Here is a 19,820-nt window from a genome sequence, read left to right as displayed (position 1 = left end):
ACCTGATTGGAAGACAATGACTTTTATCTAAGAAATAAAATTGTTGTCAACAAAAGTTTAAGTTCATGTACATGGCGCAAATCATTGTCTAATTTCTTTTTTTCCTTTGAATTTACAGCTGAAAACCTTTATGGATAGGCAGCAAAACATAAATCCAAAATCTACCTGCAGAGAGAGACAAGTTAAAGGAAAAGATGATAAATAAATACCGTCAGGAAACATCAGCAAATGGCAAGAATGAATTTGCTCCTAGCTGAACTATTTAGGATCTGAAGATTCCACAACTGCACTAGGTACATTATTCCACATTTCAGTTGAAGCCAAGATAGAAATCCAAGGACGCTGAATACGTACAGGCAGAAGCCTGCCTAGTGTTACAAATAACGACGACTGGGTCAAGTAAGGAAGAGTGCAAATGTTGTTATTCAATGTAGTATTTCATGCAACAAACACAATGAGCTCACTTTCTGTCAATGCCACAAGTCAACAATAAGAATAGGCAAAATAAAATTGACTGAAGACAGAACTCTATCCATGAGTTTGAGATGAGTTGGCACAGGAAGACCACACTGGAGAACAGTACTCCAAACAAGAATGAGGAAAAGAATTAAAACATTTTAAAATTTTGCAGAAGCAATATTAAATATATATTTCTCAAAAGTCAATTTCTTATCAAAGTTATACCTAAAATCTCGAGTCATTGAAATTTAAAATCATACCATTTAAATGAAAGTCCATATGCAAAGGCAAAGAGTTCTGGATTGACAATCATACTTGGAGTTTAAGAAGGTTTAAACTTCATGCCCTAAAGCCTACTCCACTCGATGATAATGTGCCAAATCTCGATTCAAGGATTCTGCAACCACAGACCTAAGGCAAGGAGAAGGAACACCAGCTAAAAGTGCAATCAGTTTGTTCTTCAGGCCTTGCCACTTGTAACTTGTAAATATAGAAAATAAATAGCAACAATCCAACAACAATACCTTGAGGAACACCTGAAATGACATTACTTGACATCTCTAAAACTACTACGTATACTGGGTTCTTCCTATTAAAAATTCATTTCAAATATTAGAAAACATCCATCAACTCCAATTAACATTAGCTTGTATAGGTAAGTGCTTCATGATTCACATGGTCAAAAGCTGCACTAAAATTTTGATTGACCACACATTCCTCTGCACCATCAACAAGAGCACTCTGTAAGACAGTAGATGATGACAAGAGTTCATCGTACCATGGCCTTTACAAAAACCAAACTGTAATGCTGGTTGTAGATCATTAACCTGCAAAGATGCTTAGAGAGCATCATCTCAAAATAACCTTAGATAAAACAGTTCTAGTAATTAAAGTTGGCCTACATTCACAAAGGCATGAGGACAGATTCAGTCCCTTTGGTTATACAGCAATGTTTCCCTTCCTCCAACTCACTCACTCACTCCGGTGGCTCTCAGGCCTCTTGCACCAGACCTCTCTACATTCCCCTGTTGAGTGCTGAATTTCTCCAGTTATTCTCAGGATCCTCCATTCCCAATTCTCTTAGATCTCTAAACACATTATCTTTCCATCTCATCCTCAGTCTCCCCACCAGACTTCTGCCTTCTACTGATCCTTCCTTAACCACTTTAGGCATTCTCCCCTCTTCCATGCTAACCACATCTCCAGCCCAATGTATCCTCTACGATCTTACATAGCCAGTTATCAGCGGTTGTCTGGTTGAATCTCTCATTTCTGTGTTGTTCCTTCTTCTCCAAACACTTTCATTTATATCATAAATGGGACCTGTTATTATTCTAAAAAAAAAATTATTTTAAAAGCCAGCAGTCTCTGTTCTTGACATTTAGTCAGTGTCTAGGTCTCACAATCATTCAGTACTACTGGCCCGATAATGGTGTTGTCAGTTCTTAATTCAGTAGACCTTGTGATGTTTCTTCTCTTTAAAAGGTTGTCAACTGAAAAAGCATCAGTTCCCTACTGTAATTCTAGTCAAATCCTCTCTCTCTATCTCATTTCTGGATGTTAACAGACTTTCTAAATATTTAAATTCCCTCATGTTCTCAATATCTACCATATTTTGTTGCTGCTGCTGTTGTTGGTTGATCCTTGACAACCTCATCCATTTGGTTTTACTTCCTCTGATCTCTAGTCTTACTCTGGCAGCAGCTTCGTTGAATGGTATATACAACGTTCTATATTTTGTAGTATGTACGTATATCTATACCTAAGAAATCAACATAATCTGCAAATGCAAGGACTTTGGCATTTGTATCTCCCAAAATAACCCCATCCTCAACTTCCTCAAAACTCTGGATTATATTTTCTCTAAAATTAGATTAAGCAACATTGGAGATAAAAGGCATCCCTGTCTCAAAACTGTTTTAATTTCAAAACACTCAGTCATTTCCCTTCCCACCTGGGCACAACTCTTACTATTCCTGTAGCATACTTTTACCAAGTTTATAAGCTTTTCCGGCATACCAATTCCTTCATAACATATTCCACACTGATGGTCTATGGATGCTATCATAAGCTTGTTGAAAGTCAACAAAAACCTGCTACATATCTATAGTATACTCCCAGTGTTTTTCCATTATCTGTCTAATAGTAAAAATTTGGTCAATTGCTAATCTTCCTTCTCTGAATCCACATTCATGTTTTCCCAATGCTGTCTCTATGTAAGGTTCTAATTTATCTTTTATAATTTTGGCTAATGCCTTATAGCATGTTGGAAGAAGTGTAATCCATCTATAACTAGCAGAGTCTGATTATGTCCCTTTTCACGTACCGTTTTCCATGTTGTTGGCTTCTCTTCTGTTCTCCAGATCATTATCAGAAACTCACAGATCTTTGAGTGAAACATCTCACAGCCATTCTTTAGGAGCTCCGCTGCTATGTTATCTAAGCCAGGTGCCTTATTACTCTTCAGGCTGTTAATTGCATTCTTCCCATCTATCAGCATTGATTACTCCACTCTCAAATCTGGTGCCTGCAAGTGTTTCCCTTCAATAGGATACACTGGGTCTTCTCTATTTAACACCTCACAGAAAGGTTTTTCTGTATCTCCAATACTTTGTCCTCCTGTACCGTAATAGTACTTCCATTTGCAACTTTCACTATTCTGCTTTTTGCTTGGTTTCCATTCTTTATTTTCCTGATACCCCTATAGCCTTCCCTTATCCCACCATTTCTCACGTTTCTGTCCATGTCATTCAGTTCCTAATTTAATGCCTCGCTCTTCTTTCTTCTGTTTATTCTTCTTACTGCCCTTCTTTTCTCCCTGAAGTTTCCTCCAAGTAATAGTATGAATCTAAAGAGCTATGAAATCAGCAATCTTTTTAAAAAAGATAAGAAAGATTACATTAGAGTCTATGCTCACATTATTGTCAACCCCCCAGGAAATGAAGGCCCTTAAACACAATCTAGGCTCTGGAAAGCATGACTGAGGCAACACCACAGGCTCACCACACTGTTTGCTCATAAAGACTTGAGACATAAACTCTGCCCTCTGTTTAAGGAACATATACAGCAGTTCTATCAGGTACAATAGGGTGAGGCATGTTTGAATCAACTCCAAGAACAATGACTTGAGGGTAGACCATCACCACTAGAGAGCAAGATCTTCACAGTCTCATTATAAGCTCTCTCAGGCCTCTCGTAGACCAACTGAGCTTGACTTCTAGCTTCAATGATTTTACACACAAGTAGTCCAATAAATTATTCCTACAAAAATGGTAAGATTCTTGTTTTTCACAGTAGGCAAGCTTACATGTGGCATTGAACCATGGCTTATCTTTACAACAAGACTTGAAAATTTTAAGAAGGAATTCTCATCTCAATAAGTCTTAAGGGGATCACTCCATCACTCAATAATATTTGGACTTCTACAAATACTGCTTCAACTGAGCTCATTAACACCATGGTGAATCCCATCCCAACTGGCCTGGAATTTCAAATATACTGTTCTTAAAAAGCTAACATCCAGAACAACCTGATCCCTCTCCACATTAACCTTGATCAAACAATGATCAGATGAACCTCCTAGCAAACCTAATCCACATTATACAATCTCTGTAACAGCTGTGAAGACAAGGTCAAGACAACTGCCAGATTGGTGTGTGGGTTCATTTATTAACAACTCACAACCAGAAATAGTGGAGAAATCTAGAGCAGCAAAACCATGAATTCTGTGGTGATGACTGAGCTCAGCCATTCATTGAGATGAGCATTGTAATCTTGTAGTCTCCTTCCTGAACTGCTGATATTTTGGTAAGGAAGCAGACGTAAATAATCATCCAAATCGAGGTTCCTATAGCTAGCAAAAACAACTATTTATTACTCTTCCACAGACTTCAACAAAATGTATTTCATGACATCTTCCCTAATACAGTGGCTATGAGATGTGAAGACACCTTATCTAATATACAGTCTTTCCAAAGACCATTAGAATGGCATTATGCTTGAGTAAAGTAGGCTTCTTTAACCTTGCAGTTCTGAAATATATTGCAAATCAGATACAAGAGTTGCAGGACAAAAGAGCAACAACATCCAAGTCCTTTTTATTCCTATATAATCCATGGACATCACTAAATAACATTTCTGTTATTGATTATGCGGATTAACTTGAATGCTGCCATCAAGAAGCAACATGTTAAATACACACAGGAATATTTGCAAACTTAACAAAAACAATAATTGGAATGATATATGTGTAAATGTAAAATCAATATTGTATTACAAAGTTTATGCCCATAAAAATACAAAATTATCACCAGAATGAAACTGGTCAACTGGGAGGAGCCAGCAAACCCAGCAAGGATAAGTATACCTGCAGATTTGCCAGAAACTGAAGGAAGGAAAGTATTGGAGGTTTCGAAATTGAATTCGTGGGTAAAGATAGAGAAAAAGAAAATATGGGTACTGCATTCTCTTACTAAACCCAAAAACATCCTCAGCCTCTCTACTAAGCCTTCCCTGCACACCGTTTGAAAAAAAAGAAGGAAACAAGAAGGAACTGAAAAAAAAATGTGCTTGAGTGTACCCCCAAGCAAAGAAACACCAATCCATGACAGTGGAATAACCCCTGTATAAAGGTCACTGATTAGCCAAGACTGAAGAACAGTGGTATATTTTGGAGTGGCCTTCTCCTAGAAGAAATGTCTACTGGGCAAGTGTGTCTCTTCTACACAAGGAAGGGCAGGTCAAAAGGGGTGAGAAGTGTTATGGAGTGGACATCAACTGTAAAAGATATGTAATGAATAAGTCAGACTATTCTGAGTTGGTTTAAGCATAAGAAAAGTCCAGGACCAGAGAGATGCAACAAAAGACTACACTAGTCAGTCTTAGAAGGGACCTTAGTCTCTTAAGTGATAGCCTCTCAATAGGCAGCTGGTGTCTTGGCCAACTTTCCTTTCGAAAGTAGTAGGAAAGAATTTTCACTAGATATACCGTATATACTCGAGTAACGTGCGATCTCACATATCATGCGACCCCAAAATTTTCACCAATAAACAGTGGTTTTGTCGTGAATCTCATGTATCATGCGAGTTCCTTTTCGAGGTCAGTTCATAAGGTTGGTGGTTTAGCGTGCTAATGGCCGAGTCGTTCAGATGTGTGCTGCTGCTAGTGAAGTTACAGTAATTTTCTTACTAATCTCGAGAATTGAATAGAAGATCTCAAGATTAAAAAAGAATACCAAGATAATAAAATAATTGTAAAACTAACACGCCTTGGAGTCCTAAATCCATCTCTCTCTCTCGTCTCTCTCTCTCTCTCGCTCTCTCTCTCTCTACTACTCTCCTCTCAGAAATAAATACTGTAATTTGAGTCTTTCACCAACGGGTATCAGTAAATGTGTAGACATTGTGTGCGTTTAAAAAAGTGTAGTACACACACATTCCGATGTTTCGGTTTTTGGAATTTTTCAATTTCGGAAATGTGAGGTCAGATGCATAATCAAACAAACATCACTACTGCAGAAAAAAAATTTTCCCTTTATATTTTTCATTATTGTTATTTATTAATTACTGTTTATTTAAATAAATATTAATATAATACTGTTACATGAATGTGAGATAATTAAGATCACCTATAATAAAATAGTGGGACAATTAATATCATATGTTCACTAATAGCTACTATTTTCAAAACAAACATTCCATAAAACACAAAAAATATATGTACATAACAATCAAAATCTAATGTTTTGCGGTTCAACTTGTGAATTTCAGCAATAAGTATGACTATATAATATATTTCACCATATCGATCTTGCAGTTGAAGAGTCGTAAAATTTTGAGGATGGTATTTTCATACCACTATATTGATGACGCATCGCTACGACACACTGGTATTTTTCATACCACTATACATTAAAGTTAAAATGATCATATTATATTATTGTTTTCACGAAGAAATAATTATATAAAGAAAATTATCGAGTAATTTTTGCCGTCAGCAGTTAGAAAATCACGAACATGGTAACGTTCAAACCTAGTGTCATCCACGGCATATGTCTATAAATAGAACAGAAGCAGAGGGCAGTCATTGGATAACAGATCTCCATGGCTACCAACCAGCCAATCAGGTGTTAGTTATACTACTCTGTGAATTTCTTAGAATGAACGTTTACACGTAACACACGGGAAGCTAACGATGATGTGTGTGCTTTGCATACAGTACGTAGTTTTTGTTTTTATTAGTGTATTTTACTGATTACATGAATACTCTCTCCTGCTCCTCTGCTCTCTCTCTCTCTATCTCTCTCTCTCTTCTCTCTCTCTATCTCTCTCTCGCTCTCTCTCTCAGGAAAGATACCGTGAATTCAATTTATCAGTATCTTCCTGATAAGACAGAGTAAATATTTAGGACTCCAAAGCTTGGCATATGTCAATATTTTATTATCTTGGGATTTTTGGTTAATCTTGGATTTTCCATGGTCAACTCTTGGGATTAGTAAGAAAAATGCGATTATTTGAGTAGCGCACACCCAAATGAATCGGGGTAAGCCTAGCACGCCAAACAATAGTATTTACAAAATGAGCGGAGCTCTCTGGCTGGGCTGTTTTGGTCCAACCCTACCGTTGTTTGATCGCAAATCTGCCAAATTTATAACAACAACAGAGATAAACCATTTCTCCTATTACAGATATCAAATATTATCTTTTCCGTTGCGCAGAATTCTAAATAATTTACGTAGGTTCACGATTGATAAAGTTTTTTTATGCAATAACAAGAAACTGAGTCAGATATTCTATCAACAGGGCATCTCATTTTGGGTGCTGTTGCGAATATTTCAAAGGCGAGCGCGGAAGATCCTTAGGTGACGAAGGGATCCTAGTAGGAGTTGAGCGAGAGGTTGGAGAACGCCCCTCTCTTAGAAGAGTTCACATCCACTGGAGTTCCACGTGCGTTTAAATCCATACTGACTGTACAGTCTGGAGGCATTTCTCCCTTCTACACATATCTTGATTTCTTAATATCGTAGGTATAGAATAAATTGGTGAGCAAGGAAATATGAAATAAAGCATAACAGGAAGTTTGACGAGTGAGAAAATAAACAATCGTATACAGACAGACTCTCTCTCTCTCTCTCGTCTCTCTCTCTGCTCTCTCACTCCTCTCTCTCTCGCTCTCTCTCTCTCTCTCTGAGAAAATAATAGATAGGAAACAATGACTGAATATTGCTTGAATGCGATATGGCAAAGTTTTGGCCTGACTGAAGAGTGGAGTGACTTTGACACCGACTTACTAGTTATTCCTGGTCATCTCACAGCCATAGATAGACATCACATCACAGCCGAGAAAGGGCAATCGTATACGAAATAAATAGGTATGGAAAATGCGAAATGCGGGCCTATGTTGTCCCATAAAAAAAGCTCTCGCTCGGACAGCTGTAAGATTTAGGAGAGAGAGAGAGAGAGAGAGGCCGAATAGGAAGGAGATTAAAGTACCTGGGAAGGAAAAACCCTTATAATCTTATAATTATAGCCTCGGGGTTTGTCTCAAGGACATTCAAAGGTCTGTCACGACACTGGCAGTTGTTTTGTTTTTGTAAAATTAGCATAAGGGCAGATCTTTAAAAGCCACGCCAGAGAGCTCGCCACGGTGACAAGACTATACCTTCCATATGAATTGACGGTCCTATACGAAGATGCAGGAGATGAGGATGAAATGATCAAAGATCTGGAAGATGACGAATATGATGACTGCCTTGATGGCAAAGAATTCAGAGCAGTATTTGATGATACGGACACGGAGAGCGACTTTGGAGGATTTTAGTTTATTAATTTTATGCAATTTTTTTTACTTTAATAAATTTTCACTTACCTGTGTATCCTAAAAGGAAAATAATAGTTCAAGTAACAAATGTTTCTTTTACTGAGTAAAATGATATTGTCATGTTACAATAAAGTTTTATACATACTTACCTGACAGATATATACTTAGCTATAGACTCCGTCGTCTCCGACAGAATTTCAAATTTCGCGGCACACGCTACAGGTAGGTCAGGTGATCTACCGCCCTGCCCTGGGTGGCAGGACTAGGAACCATCCCCGTTTTCTAATCAGAATTCTTCTCTTCCACCTGTCTCCTGCGGGGAGGCTGGGTGGGCTATTAATCGTATATATCTGTCAGGTAAGTATGTATAAAACTTTATTGTAACATGACAATATCATTTTTATACATTCAACTTCCCTGCCAGATATATACTTAGCTGATTAGCACCCATTGGTGGTGGGTAAGAGACAGCTAACTACTGAAATAGACAGGTAAACAACATATGTTGTAGGTATTTATAAACCTTGGTTCCTACCTTATTAGGCTGAAGACTTCGCGGCTACTGCCTTGTAGTCTGCTTAGCCTCAAGAGCCTCAGCGAGATAATGATCTATGGCTAAGAGTTCTTGTGGGTCTGCCAATGGGGTCTTATCCACTTACTCGGCAGAGCCTAAAGGCCTTTGTCATTGGGTGCTATTCCACTAACATGACAATACACCTTGTTCAAGGAGCACAAAACCGATCCCGATCACCTGATCCTAACATCCATGTTAGTTCTAAGATTGTAAGGAGTTATCCCCGAACTCCTCACAAACAACCAAAAACTCGAAACATAATTATACTTTCATTACAAAATATACAAAAAAAAAAATTTTGTACTCCCCTACTAGTCATACATACCCTTGATCCCCTACCAGCAATGACACTCTGCTCCCGTGCGACAGTAGTGAGTTTGCTACTAGAAAACCAAGCACATACTGACAAGAGGGTTTATGTACGATAAAAAACACAAAATTAAGGATCAGTCTTTGCTCCAAGACCCAGTACTGTATCTGCTGATACAAAAGGACCTAGCGAGAAGCACTTCTCATAGGTCACTCTCACGTCCTTCAGATAATGAGATGCAAACACTGAATTGCACCTCCAATATGTAGTCTCGATGATATTCTTCAGAGACATATTCTTTTGGAACGCCAAAGACGTTGCTACTGCTCTTACTTCATGCGTCTTGACCTTTAGAAGACCGAAGGATGCCTCAGAGCAGTTCTTGTGAGCGTCTGTAATAACGCTTCTCACAAAGAAAGCCAACGCTGTTCTTGGACATGAGTCGTTTGGGGTTCTTCACTGCACACCAAAGACCTTGTTGACAAGCTCCCCTCTGTCTCTTCCTCTCTAAATAGAATTTAAGAGCTCTCACTGGACAGAGAGATCTCTCTATCTCTCTGCCTACCAGGTTAGATAGGCCTTTTACCTCAAAACTTCTGGGCCAAGGTTTTGATGGGTTTTCGTTCTTTGCCAGAAACATTGTCTGGAAAGAACAGATGGCAGCATCTCCTTTGAACCCCACCGTGGAATCCAGAGCGTGTAATTCACTCGTCCTCTTGGCTGTAGCGAGAGCCACCAGGAACAAGCATTTCCTAGTGACGTCGCGGAAGGACGCCAGATGTAAAGGTTCGAATTTGTCCGATGAAAGGAATTTCAGGACCACGTCTAGATTCCAACTAGGTGTTCTAGGAGTAGCTGCTTTAGACGTCTCAAAAGATCTAATTAGATCGTGTAGATCTTTGTCGTTAGCAATGTCTAGGCCTCGATTCCTGAAAACTGAAGACAGCATGCTTCGGTATCCTTTTATTGTCGAGACAGATAGGTGTGACTCCTTTCTCAGAAAGAGGAGGAAATCGGCAATATTCACTATAGAGGTACTGGAGGAGGACAGCTTCTGACCCTTACACCACCTCCTAAAGACTTCCCACTTCGACTGGTATACTCTTCTCGTCGAAGCTCTGCGGGCTCTAGCGATAGAGCCCGCAGCCTCGCGAGAAAAGCCTCTCGCTCTGACAAGTCTTTCGATAGTCGAAAGGCAGTCAGAGCGAGACCTGGGAGGTTGTGATGAAACCTCTCGAAGTGGGGTTGTCTGAGTAGATCGTGTCTGTTTGGAAGCGATCTGGGGAAGTCCACTATCCACTCCAGTACCTCCGTGAACCATTCCTGGGCTGGCCAAAATGGGGCTATGAGTATGAACTTCGTGCTCTTCGAAGCTACAAACTTCCTGAGCACTTCCCCCAGGATTTTGAACGGGGGAAAGGCGTAAGCGTCCACACCCGACCAATCCATGAGAAACGCGTCTATTGCGAAGGCTCTCGGATCCTCTACTAGAGAGCAAAAGGTCTCTATTCTTTTGGAGAGGAACGTCGCAAACAGGTCTATGTGAGGTCTCCCCCACAGGGACCAAAGACTTCGACACACTTCTTCGTTGAAGAGTCCATTCTGTGGGAAGGACCTGGTTTCTCCTGCTCAGTCTGTCCGCTCTCACATTTTTGATCCCTTGAACAAACCTTGTGAGGAGAGTTATGCCTCTTTCTTCCGTCCAGGTTAACAGGTGTTTTGTCAACTGATAGAGGGAGAACGAGTGCGTGCCTCCTTGCTTTCGTATGTAAGCCAGAGCCGTGGTGTTGTCTGAGTTGATCTGTATCACCCCGTCTCTGACTATCTTTTCGAAGGACTTTAAGGCTAGGTGTATGGCCACAAGTTCCTTGCAATTGATGTGCCAGGACAACCTGTTCCTTTTGTCCAGGTGCCTGACACCTCCCTTGCTCCCAGCGTCGCTCCCCATCCCGACTCCGAAGCGTCGGTAAACAACACTTGGTCTGGGTTCTGCAGAGCAAGCGATAAGCCTTCGTTCTTTTGAAGCTGAGGGATCCACCACCTCAGATGATCTTTTACTTCTCGTGGAAGTTGGAAGATGTCCGAGAGTTGACCCGTCTTCCAACTCCACACCTCTTTGAGGAAAAAACTGAAGAGGGCGAAGGTGAAGTCTCCCTAGCGAGAAGAACTTTTCCAATGAGGACAGGGTCCCTAAAAGGCTCAGGTAATCCCTCGCTGAGCTGTTCTTTCTCTCTAAGAAGCTCGAGATTCTCGACAAACCTCGAGCGATTCTTTCTCGCGAAGGATATACCGAAAACCCGAGAATCCATCTGAATCCCCAGATAGACCAAGTTCTGGCTGGGGATCAGTTGTGACTTCTCGAGGTTGACGAGCAACCCTAGCGAATCTATCATGTTCCTTGTTACTTCCAAGTCCTCCAAGCACTGACTCTTCGACTTGGCCCTGATCAGCCAGTCGTCCAAGTAGAGGGAGATGTTTATCCCCTCTAGGTGAAGCCATCTTGCTACATTCGCCATCAGGTTGGTGAATACTTGTGGGGCTGTAGACAGACCGAAGCACAGAGCCCTGAATTGAAAGATCTTGTCTCCTATCACAAAGCGAAGATATTTCTTTGACTGATGGTGAATGGGAACGTGGAAATAGGCGTCTTGCAGGTCCAGAGAGACCATCCAATCTCCTGGACGAAGCGCTGACATTACAGAGGCGGACGTTTCCATACGAAACTTCTTTTTCTGTACGAAGCGATTCAGAGCGCTTACGTCCAGAACTGGCCTCCACCCCCCCGATGCCTTTGGTACTAGAAAAAGGCGATTGTAAAATCCCGGGGAGTGTGGATCCTGCACAAGTTCGATGGCCTCTTTTTCCCACATTTGTTCCACCATTTGAAGGAGAGTCTTTCGCATTAACGGGTCTCTGTACCTCGCTGACAGCTCCCGAGGCGTAGATGTTAGGGGCGGGCTGTCTTCGAAGGGGATTACATATCCCTTCTTCAGGACCGACACTGACCAAAGGTCGGCTCCCCTTTGTGCCCATACTCCTGCAAAGTTCAGGAGTCTGGCGCCCACTGGTGCTTGGAGGAGCAACAAGTCATTTCGATTTCTTGAAGGGCCTAAATGAAGACCTTCCTCTCTTTTCAGAGCTCTTCTTTCTGGCAGGGGGACGAGCCGCTGCACCTCCACGAAAGGGCTGCTGAGTAGGACGAGATTCCTTCTTAACCGTCGCCACTACCGGTCGTCCTTTCTTGGACGTTTGTGTAAGTAGGTCCTGCGTCGCCTTCTCAGTTAGTGAGCGAGATATATCCTTGACTAACTGAGAAGGAAACAGATGATCTGATAGAGGGGCGAACAGTAAGGCAGTCCTCTGGCTCGGAGAAACTCCTTTCGATAAAAGGGAACCATACACTGATCTCTTTTTCAGGAGACCAGCCCCAAAAAGTGAAGCCACTTCACCCGAACCGTCCTGTACTGCCTTGTCCATGCAGGACAGGACGCTATGGAGAATTTCTGGATTCTTCAGAAACTCCGGATCCTTAGATTTGTTGGCCAGAACTCCGAGTGACCAATCCAGAAAATTGAACACCTCTAAAGTGACAAAAAGTCCCTTTAGAAAGTGGTTCAACTCTGAAGTGCTCCACGTCGCTCTGACCGAACCTAAGGAGTGACGTCTAGAGGCCTCCACTAAACTGGCAAAGTCGGCATCTGCAGAGGCGGGTAAAGAAAGACCCATAGTCTCTCCTGTCCCATACCAAATACCTCTCTTCCCGTGCAATCTGGAAGGAGGCATGCAGAATACTGTCTTTCCTAACTCCTTCTTCTTGTCCATCCAAGAATCTAGAGAATGGAGTGCTTTCTTCATCGATATCGCAGGCTTCATTTTCAAGAATGCCGACGATTTAGCCGTAGCTGAGCTCGAAAAGAGCGAACGAGGAGAAGGAGGAGCTGCAGGACTAAGAGAATCTCCAAACTCTTGTAGAAGTAATGAGGCCAAGACTTTGTAACTAGAAAGTCCCTCATTAGCAGGAGGTTCGTCGTCAGAACAACTCGTCTAACCCTCGATCAGACGAAGGAGAAAGTTCACGTTTTGAGGGAGAGTCCTTTTCCAAGAACCTCCTATGTTTCTGAAGGAGAGGAGCTCCTATATGGGCGAAGAGTCATAACCTCCAGGAACGAGTCCCCGACTCTTGACTCCTGGCTCTTGACTCTTGCCTCCTGACTCCTGCCTCCTGGCTCCTGACTCCTGCCTCCTGACTCCTGACTCCTGCCTCCTGCCTCCGGACTCCTGCCTCCTGACTCCGGACTCCTGGCTCCTGCCGCCTGACATCCTGCCTCCATGGCTTCCTGGCTCCTGCCTCTTGCCTCCAGGCTCTTTTGCCTCCTGGCCCTCTTTTTGCCTCTTGCCTAGATGCCTCCACACTCTTGGCTCTGGGCTCCTGCCTCCTGGTTGACTCCTCACTCCTGGCTCTTGGCTCCTGCCTCCTGGGTGACTCCTCACTCCTGGCCGGTGGCCGAGACGTCTGATTGATTCATCCAGGTTCGTACCGGAAACCTCACCTCGGGTAGGAGTATCGATCCTGGAGGTAGATACCTCCATCCGTCTGGAGGATCTTTTAATAGGAAGGGAAGTGTCTTTCCTTCTAGGAGGCTCCTTTGACAGGACTCCTACAAATGACGAAATCTGTTCCTGCATCGCCATCATGAACCTCTTAGTAGCCTCCTCTTTATCCTCTTCGGGAGGTGGGGAAGGAGGAGGGGAGGAGTCCATAGCTCCACCTCCTGCCTCCTTCTCACTCTGGTTGGAGGAATGGCTCTTCTCGCCTTCTTAACTCCCGATGGAGACTCCTCAGGGAAGTTTTCAGGGCTCGAGTCAATAGTCGGCGCCCTCCAACTCCTCTTGAGAGGCCAGATCGATCAGAATCTCTCCAATCACGTCTCGGTGATGAAGATCCCGACGACGAGAAACACTCACGTAGGACGCTTTTACAATAGCGGTCCTTGGCAGTCTGGGGTGTCACAGAAACCGCCGAAGGGACACCTGATCGTGGGGATTCTCCACAACCTCCTTTCGGCTTTCGACATTCCTTCTCCTCTGGGCATGTGAGCTTGGAAGAGGTCTAGACCTAGGAGCGTTGCTGAGCCGACCAGATGCCCCCTCCACTACACTGGGGACACTTATATCACTGTCTAATGACAAATCACTAGCCTTACCTTGTATGGCAGCCATTTTGTTTTCCATTATTTTGAAGGCTGCTTTTAGATCTGCAAGTTCTTTCGCTGGATCTACAGGTTCTGCAATAGGAGAAGGGGCTGCAATGGAAGGAGAAGTAGCAATACTTACCTTGGGGAAGATCCCAAGCTTGGAATTAGTTCAGATCTAGAACTACTTAAACTTCTATGAGAAGCCTTCCTCACTCTTTCTCTTTCTAACTTTTTTAAATAATTAGTTAGATTCTTCCATTCGTTCTCACTCAAGTTCTCACATTCTTTACAAGTATTAGTAAAAGAACATTCATACTCCCTGCACCTCTTGCATACCGTGTGAGGGTCCTACCGAAGCTTTCGGCAACCTCACCTTACAGCCTACATTCACACAACGTCTCACAACCATACCAGAGTCAGACATATTTAAAGAAAAATCCAAAATCAAGTCCACAAAACAGTCCACAAAAGCGTATGCCAATCCAACAATCCAGATACGTCACCAAAAGTCGGTCAAGAAGACAATTGCCGGTGAAAAAAGAAAAAACCAATCGAGAGGAACCAACAACAATGTTGATGGTCCGGCGACAGAAGAATTCTGATTAGAAAACGGGGATGGTTCCTAGTCCTGCCACCCAGGGCAGGGCGGTAGATCACCTGACCTACCTGTAGCGTGTGCCGCGAAATTTGAAATTCTGTCGGAGACGACGGAGTCTATAGCTAAGTATATATCTGGCAGGGAAGTTGAATGTATAAAAACAGAAAGTAAAAAATCCTTCGGTGTTGTGCCTTAACTGATTTGGAAATTATAGATGGTTAGTCTAGAACAGTTAAACATGTTGTATAAACCAAAATAATGCAAATGGCGCACGATCGCTCTTTTGTATTTTAAAATTACAATAGTAATATGAGAATGCATACAATATTATTGGATATAGTGAAGTACAAGTAAAACATAACTTTTTAAAAGATCTACTGTTTTCCTCCGGTAGTAAGTATCGCGATCTGCCGATTTGGGAAAGCATAGACGGTACGCTAATTTTATACCGCGTGTATGATGCGACCCCTTTAAAATTAGCTTCAAAATTAGGTTTCAAAAGTTGCATAATATGCGAGTATATACGGTAAGCAGCACTGCTCCGAAGTTGGTCATGTTTTCAACTGATGTAACTAGCTGATGAACTTGGTTTATTGATTGACTGACTTATTTAGGATTCTCGTGTCATGTTATCAATGGTCACTAACAATGGCGTCTTTTCAAAACAATTAATAATCAAAACTCAATTATGAAAGTTTAAAACCATAAAAATTAATATCATGCAATTCATTAAATATTTTACAGCTGCCAAGCTTTTGAAATGTAGCTGAATTCCATTTAGTATCATATGTTATAACCTCTTTAACAATCTGAGTAAGGATGTACCTGCTCCCCTCACCATAGGCCTCAGAGTTATTGACATCTAAGGTCCCAGAGACTGGTGCATTTGAACAACAAATGCCTCACTGTCATAAAGGCTAAACAATCTTCACATAATACCTGGTGATCACCACCTATCTAGTATTTGAGTCAGGTGAGTATGACCTTTGCATAGCCAGCATAGTGCCCTTTCCTGTCTTTGGGTCACATTTTCATTCTTCCAGAGATACAAAGCCTTTGATTTCTGTCATTTTGTTCTTATCTACTAAGTCTCAATTTCTTTTCCTGATACATGTATCTTGAAGTAAGATTGTATAACCCACACTGATATGCTCTGCATCTTATTTACAAGCAGCAGCTTCTTCACTTTGGTACTATCTGACAGTTCATACAGTAAGCAGATAAAGTGTAAGCACAATGTTTATGAAATGAACATTTGTCAGATAGTTTAACATTTTAATAAAGATGAGGTGGATGTCAAAATATGCAACAATTACAGTATTGCAAAGGCTCTAGTTTGACTTTAGGTGACGGCATTCTCTCATTCTCTATTAGTAAATTAAGAGATATTACAGGGTCTTCAAAGGGAGAATTATCATTCTAGCATTTGGAGCCTTGTAACCTTTTCCAAACACATCTAGGACAAGTCTCATATTTCCTCTTCTGTGAAGTCATCAAGATCATTATCAAACATGAATTAACTAGCATAGCTAGATCTTAGATTTTTTTTTTTCTATCATCATCTACTCTTCATTCATTTTCATAATTTAGTATGAACAACTGACTTAATTCTAAATAACTAAGAACATAGCTTTTCCCAAATTGAGATATGTCTCCATGTTAAATTGATCCTTCTTTCTTTTGCAAATCATTGCGAATCATTAACATCACTTTAATGCCTCGTGCTACTAAGGGCCACTGTGAAATTACAACACTCATATCTTACCTATGCTTGATCTACCACAAATTTCCACCCATTTCTAGCTCCCATCTTTGCTTTTGGGTTTTATTGATTCACACAGTAAGTATATAGTATAAATAATAAAATTAACCCTCATTATTATTACGTCATTTAACCCATACTGTACAAGAAAAAAAAAAGGATAATTAGCCAAAGATTTTGGGTAGTCTAGCTAAGATAAGAGTTAATCATAAGTGCACAGTAGTCTAAGTGTATTATGTTAACTTTATACTTATGCTAGTGTTTGTTGATTTTCTTTTTTGAAAAATGTTTAATACTCTACAATGCAACCTGGGAGGGGGCAAACCTCCTGTGAAACCCATGAAGGAATTGGGAGTAAAGGGAGAGGAAGAATCAGAGTCACTCGAGGAAAGACCCCGGTGACCAACTAGGCTAGCCTCATTAACACTGTTACCTGTAACCATATCTAGTGTAACGGGCAAATCCTCACTACTTCAAGTGAGACTACTTCCAAACCAAGGTCCAGCAACTCTGCCTCTTGCTGTTCCATAACTATATCTTGAATTGATTTGATAATTGGTATTGCGACTTTTGGGTCAACGTATCTGGCAGCTTTCCCGGCTGGGAAGGCTGCCATATCTTGAGGTAGAATATAAGGCTTAGCTTTCCCTACGTTCTGTCCAAAACCTCCAACCCAGATCTTGAGGGTGGAGAGTGCAGCATGCTTAACAGACTGCTCCGTCTGTAATGCAAGGAATGTGTCAATTTCGAGTAAAATCTTTGAACATTATCCTTACATATGTTGATTAATTAATGTAATTTAATTTAAAGAAATTTTTATTATTTATTTATTTATTTTTTTATTTATTTATTTATTTATTTTATTTATTTATTTATTTATTTATTTATTTATTTATTTATTTATTTATTTATTTTTTTTTTTTTACACTAACAAAAGTAGTGTAATATAATTCCATCACAATATGCATAGAACAAGCCGTGCGGTAACCTGTTGTACAAGGCGTAGCAGGCAAAGCAGTTTTCGTGATGCCAGACTACGGAACCGGAAAGCAATACTGCGCACGGGGCATGGTTCCGGCAAACATCATGGTTGCACGGATCCTGTAGACCGGCAACCAGACACTGAGTGGCCTGTAAGTGCAATAATATATAAGAACAATTGCACAGACTTATTAGGATTATTATGATAATAATGTCATATGCCGGAGCACTCAGGACTGAAATAATATATATATATAAAAAATATATATGTACACGTATATATATTCATATATTTACGTCCCGGGGACTGTGTAATAATTAAAACAACCCGGAGCTGTATGACCCGGAGTGGGGGGTACACGAAGTAACCCGGGACGGCCACATGAACTCGCAAGTTCCGTGGCAAAAGAAAGAAAAATATATATATATATATTCATATATTTACGACCACCCGGGACTGTGTAAGAAATAAAACCACCCGGAGCTTTATGACCCGGGGTGGGGGGTACACGGAGTAACCCGGGACGGCCACATGAACCCGCAAGTTCCGTGGCAAAAAGAAAAGAAAATAAAAATAAAAAGAGAGAACTAAAATAACAAATATCATATCTCCGCCTACGGAAGAGTAACTTCCGTAAACATAGCCCTCAACGACTACCGGAGAAGCCGGAATCTAAATCCGCCTTATGCGGAGAGGGAATGTTTTAGGCGGATGGATGTAAGCTCCGGGAGCTGAAAGAAGCAGAGCGCAACAAATCCACGGAAGCCGAGGCTGCATACGCAAAGCAATCATCAACTCCGGAGGCGGTCGGCTGAGAAGCGACACCCACTAACCTAAGGTCCTGGAGGACCCTCTACATCCCCCCCTCCGCTGATGGGAACGGCTGTCAGCGACAACTGAGGCGAGAGGAGCACCCAACTACTGGGGGCCCCACATGAGGGGGAGGGAGTGCTTGATGGGGTGACGATCACGTGAGCAGCGTACCCTCGCAAATAAAAGATCACGAGGAAAACGCAGGCATAGCCTATGTAGGCTAACCGACCTAACATCCAACATATACATAGAGAAAATAAAATCAATTACTTAAAGCTAAAAGAAAATCATGCTTTAACTCGGGGGCAATGAAAATAAACTTACGTAAAATATAAAACCGCAATGAAGGCCACTCGATAACGGTGGGCGCAAAAGGGAAAAACTACTTGCCTACTGACCTGACAAAACGATAAAAAACGGCAAGCTGACGAAAAGAAAAAAGGGAAAATTCTTGAATGAAATAAACCAAACTTAAAAATAACCGGGGGGCCGGGGGGGGGGATAAACGGCGAAGCACGAAATAAAGAAACGTGCTCGAATGAAGACCCCCGTGAAAAACATGAAAATAATGAAAATAAACAAAAACATAAACGAAACTAGGATCGACCACCCAAGAAATAAATATAAATATATGTACTGAATTATCACATTTTACAAGCAGAGAGGAAGACCATTCGAAATGGTACAATTCCAGGATAAGCCGTAAAAGGGACTTGCCGCCCGCCCGCTACTTATAAGTGACGCCTAATAAAATCCTAAATAAAGGCAAAACGAAAGGGAAAATCACTCTCTAAATATTGAAAAAGGGCGGAACCAGTACTTAACTTGGGTGAAGAGGTAGATTGACGATCCGTAATCAAGAATAAAATAAAAGAACAAATAGCTATATTCGAACGTACGAACACGATATGGCTATCGATAAGTATGAAGTCACAGACGCCTTCAACGGGGTAGCTAGGTGTGACCTATGGGTCGGCTCCCCGTATTTAGGGTCTTTTGATGAGGAAAAGGCTAATTGGAGGGGTTGCTGTGGTAGACGTGTTTAACACTCGCCCCAGTTTTATACCGACACCTTTTATATAAGTGAGCGAGTCAGAAGCTTCTGACATGTCCAATTTAGCAGTTCTCTGGTATTATAGCAATATTTTACTAGAAATAGTGCTAAAGCAGACATATTTCACTGGGCGGGACACGGCTTCCTCGCCCAAAAATAGATTTTTCCTACGTCAAAATCCCTTTTTTGGTCAGTTGTATATGGTTAGCTTCATAATTGACCAATGGTGTTGGTATTATAAGTCTTGACCAAGCC

The 19,820-nt window shown here is 41.4% G+C and overlaps 2 protein-coding genes across 2 annotated transcripts in view; one reads left to right on the top strand and one right to left on the bottom strand.

Annotated features, from left to right (window-relative positions):
* Positions 1 to 3,204, bottom strand: part of LOC135220080 (protein pigeon-like) — a 33,463-nt gene extending 30,259 nt beyond the window's left edge. The window contains exon 1 of the mRNA XM_064257401.1: positions 3,085 to 3,204. Coding sequence (XP_064113471.1) covers positions 3,085 to 3,204 — 120 coding nt within the window. The remainder of the gene's footprint in view (positions 1 to 3,084) is intronic.
* The window catches only part of LOC135219961 (protein pigeon-like), a 198,669-nt gene that overhangs the window by 173,597 nt on the left and 5,252 nt on the right, over positions 1 to 19,820 (top strand).

The sequence above is a fragment of the Macrobrachium nipponense genome, chromosome 1, assembly GCF_015104395.2.
Source record: "Macrobrachium nipponense isolate FS-2020 chromosome 1, ASM1510439v2, whole genome shotgun sequence".
Taxonomy (NCBI): Eukaryota; Metazoa; Arthropoda; class Malacostraca; order Decapoda; family Palaemonidae; genus Macrobrachium; species Macrobrachium nipponense.
The sequence above is the reverse complement of the archived record's forward strand: the minus strand, read 5'-3'. Positions and strand labels throughout refer to the sequence as shown.